Below are 1,926 nucleotides of genomic sequence, written 5' to 3' on the forward strand. Positions count from 1 at the left end.
ATTTGCTGGAAGCTGAGCAGAGCCTGCAGAGAAGTCTTGTTTCCATATGAACTCTTCCAAGTATTCATTGCCCTCACCGCAGTTGTCAGCACAAGTGTACACCACCAGTGTGCCCCAGTCAATGCTTTCTCCAAGGCTGTCAACCTCAAGGTGGTTCAGGAGCTGTGGCATAATCTTCAAGGAAAACAAAAAAGGTTTAGAGACAGGACACAGCTCTCTACACTCTCCTTGTGTCTCTTCACAAAGAAGGTCCAGCCTTCATTTATGTTCTCTTACAGCAAAATCCCAACCAACACTACCAAGCAGCACACAGCTCAAATAAAATAAATTTGAAATTCCCAAAGCACTGTAGTAGATACACTGGGAATCAAAGGCATGGCCCTACTTATTTTATCTAAACTGACTAAGCGTTGCTTGATTTGTAAGTGTCTTGGGTTACAATATGTAACCAAAAATGTGTAATTCTATTTTTATCTGTTGAAACCGGTTGGAAGATATTTTCATTTCTTGTTAACTCCAGGGGCAGGTGCTTTCTGTTAATGGGTAATCATGGGTTAATGAAGGGGCAGCAGCGAGGCCGCCCCCAGGGCCTAAAGCCGTAAGAGCTGGGGAAGACGAGGCCATTTCTTCGCCTTTAGAACTCGTGGAAGCGCCGGGAGGTGCTGTGGCCATTTTTCGCCTTAGGAGGACTGGACTCTGCCCTGTCGCCACCGGACCCCTCTACCGGATTATCCCTTCCCAACGGGAGCCGCATCTGCCACTCCAGGAGGACTTTAATTTGGATTTATTTGGACTTTTTGTTTTCCCAAGTCAGGTATTCTGACTCTGTCAGGTTCTGGGATTATTTGTTTCTTGGTTTTTTTTTCCTGTATCATTACCTTTGTAGTTTGCAATATTCTCAGTAAAGAACTGGTATTCCTATCCCCATATCTTTGTCTGAAAGCCCCATAATTTCAAAGGTATAGCAATTCGGAGGTGGGGGGGGGGGTTAATTTTCCCTACCTTAAGAGAGGCTTTTGGTTTCCCCTGTCTTCTAAACTGAGACAGTAAGCCTCCTTCCTCTATCTGAAATTAGTCATAATTACGTTTTGCCTTTGCATTACATTAAGCGTATTCACCATACATGTGCTTCCAACATGCAGAATTCTACAGCTGAATGCTGTAGACATATTTCCAATTCACATTGTGAAGGCTTTTTTTTTTTTTTAAATACACAATTCCAGACTTGTGTTACTTAAGGGATGGCTCCATATTCACAAGTACACCATTTTATGGATGCTACAAATTATCAGGTGGGAACGTGCCTTCTACATGTGGAAGGTCTTATAGGAAAAAGCAGTTAAAATAGTAAATAAGGGCTCTGTAATTTAGCGTAGTTACTTTGTGGGAACTTTAACTACGTTGGTCTAATTACAAGCCAAAAGCTGTACAATTAGTTCCTGTTAAGTCTGAACTACATCACCTATGTTATCTCTAAATGAATCTACATACCTGGAACTCAAAAATCCTTTTGGCACCACACGAACAATTTGGGATATCTTCTTCTTTGGGAATATTTTCACCTGACACCCAGACTGGGCCTTTTCCTCCTCTGCAGTATCTAATAATCTAAAAAAGAGCAGAAGTTTAAGTTCTCAAGACTGTCTTCATCTTGGTGTAAGATTTTGTATTTACTGACACAGACAAAGCTGTTAAGATGGTGCAGAAAAAGGTCAGTGCCTGTAAGTAAAACCCATGGCAAAGTCTATACCCATGACAAGATCTGTCAGTTCCAAATGCAGTAAGTTTTCTTAAACTATTTGAATCATGCAAGTATGCACACACCGTTTTTTTTCAACAATCCAAGGATAAATTGCAACTTTGCATCTCTCTGATTAAAGGACCAAGAAATGCTAGGTCATGTATTTTATAGCCTTGAGATAGGGA

At 41.2% G+C, this 1,926-nt stretch overlaps 1 protein-coding gene across 1 annotated transcript in view; it reads right to left on the bottom strand.

The window, feature by feature from the left end:
• Positions 1–6: 6 nt before the first annotated feature.
• PDCD2 (programmed cell death 2) overlaps positions 7–1,926 on the bottom strand; it is a gene marked incomplete at both ends in the record, with an annotated part of 4,249 nt that continues 2,329 nt past the window's right edge. Inside the window, 2 exons of the mRNA XM_009877008.1 lie at positions 7–174; positions 1,492–1,608. Of these exons, the coding sequence (XP_009875310.1) occupies positions 7–174; positions 1,492–1,608 (285 nt within the window). The remainder of the gene's footprint in view (positions 175–1,491; positions 1,609–1,926) is intronic.

The sequence above is a fragment of the Apaloderma vittatum genome, unplaced genomic scaffold (genome assembly GCF_000703405.1).
Source record: "Apaloderma vittatum isolate BGI_N311 unplaced genomic scaffold, ASM70340v1 scaffold39579, whole genome shotgun sequence".
NCBI lineage: Eukaryota > Metazoa > Chordata > Aves > Trogoniformes > Trogonidae > Apaloderma > Apaloderma vittatum.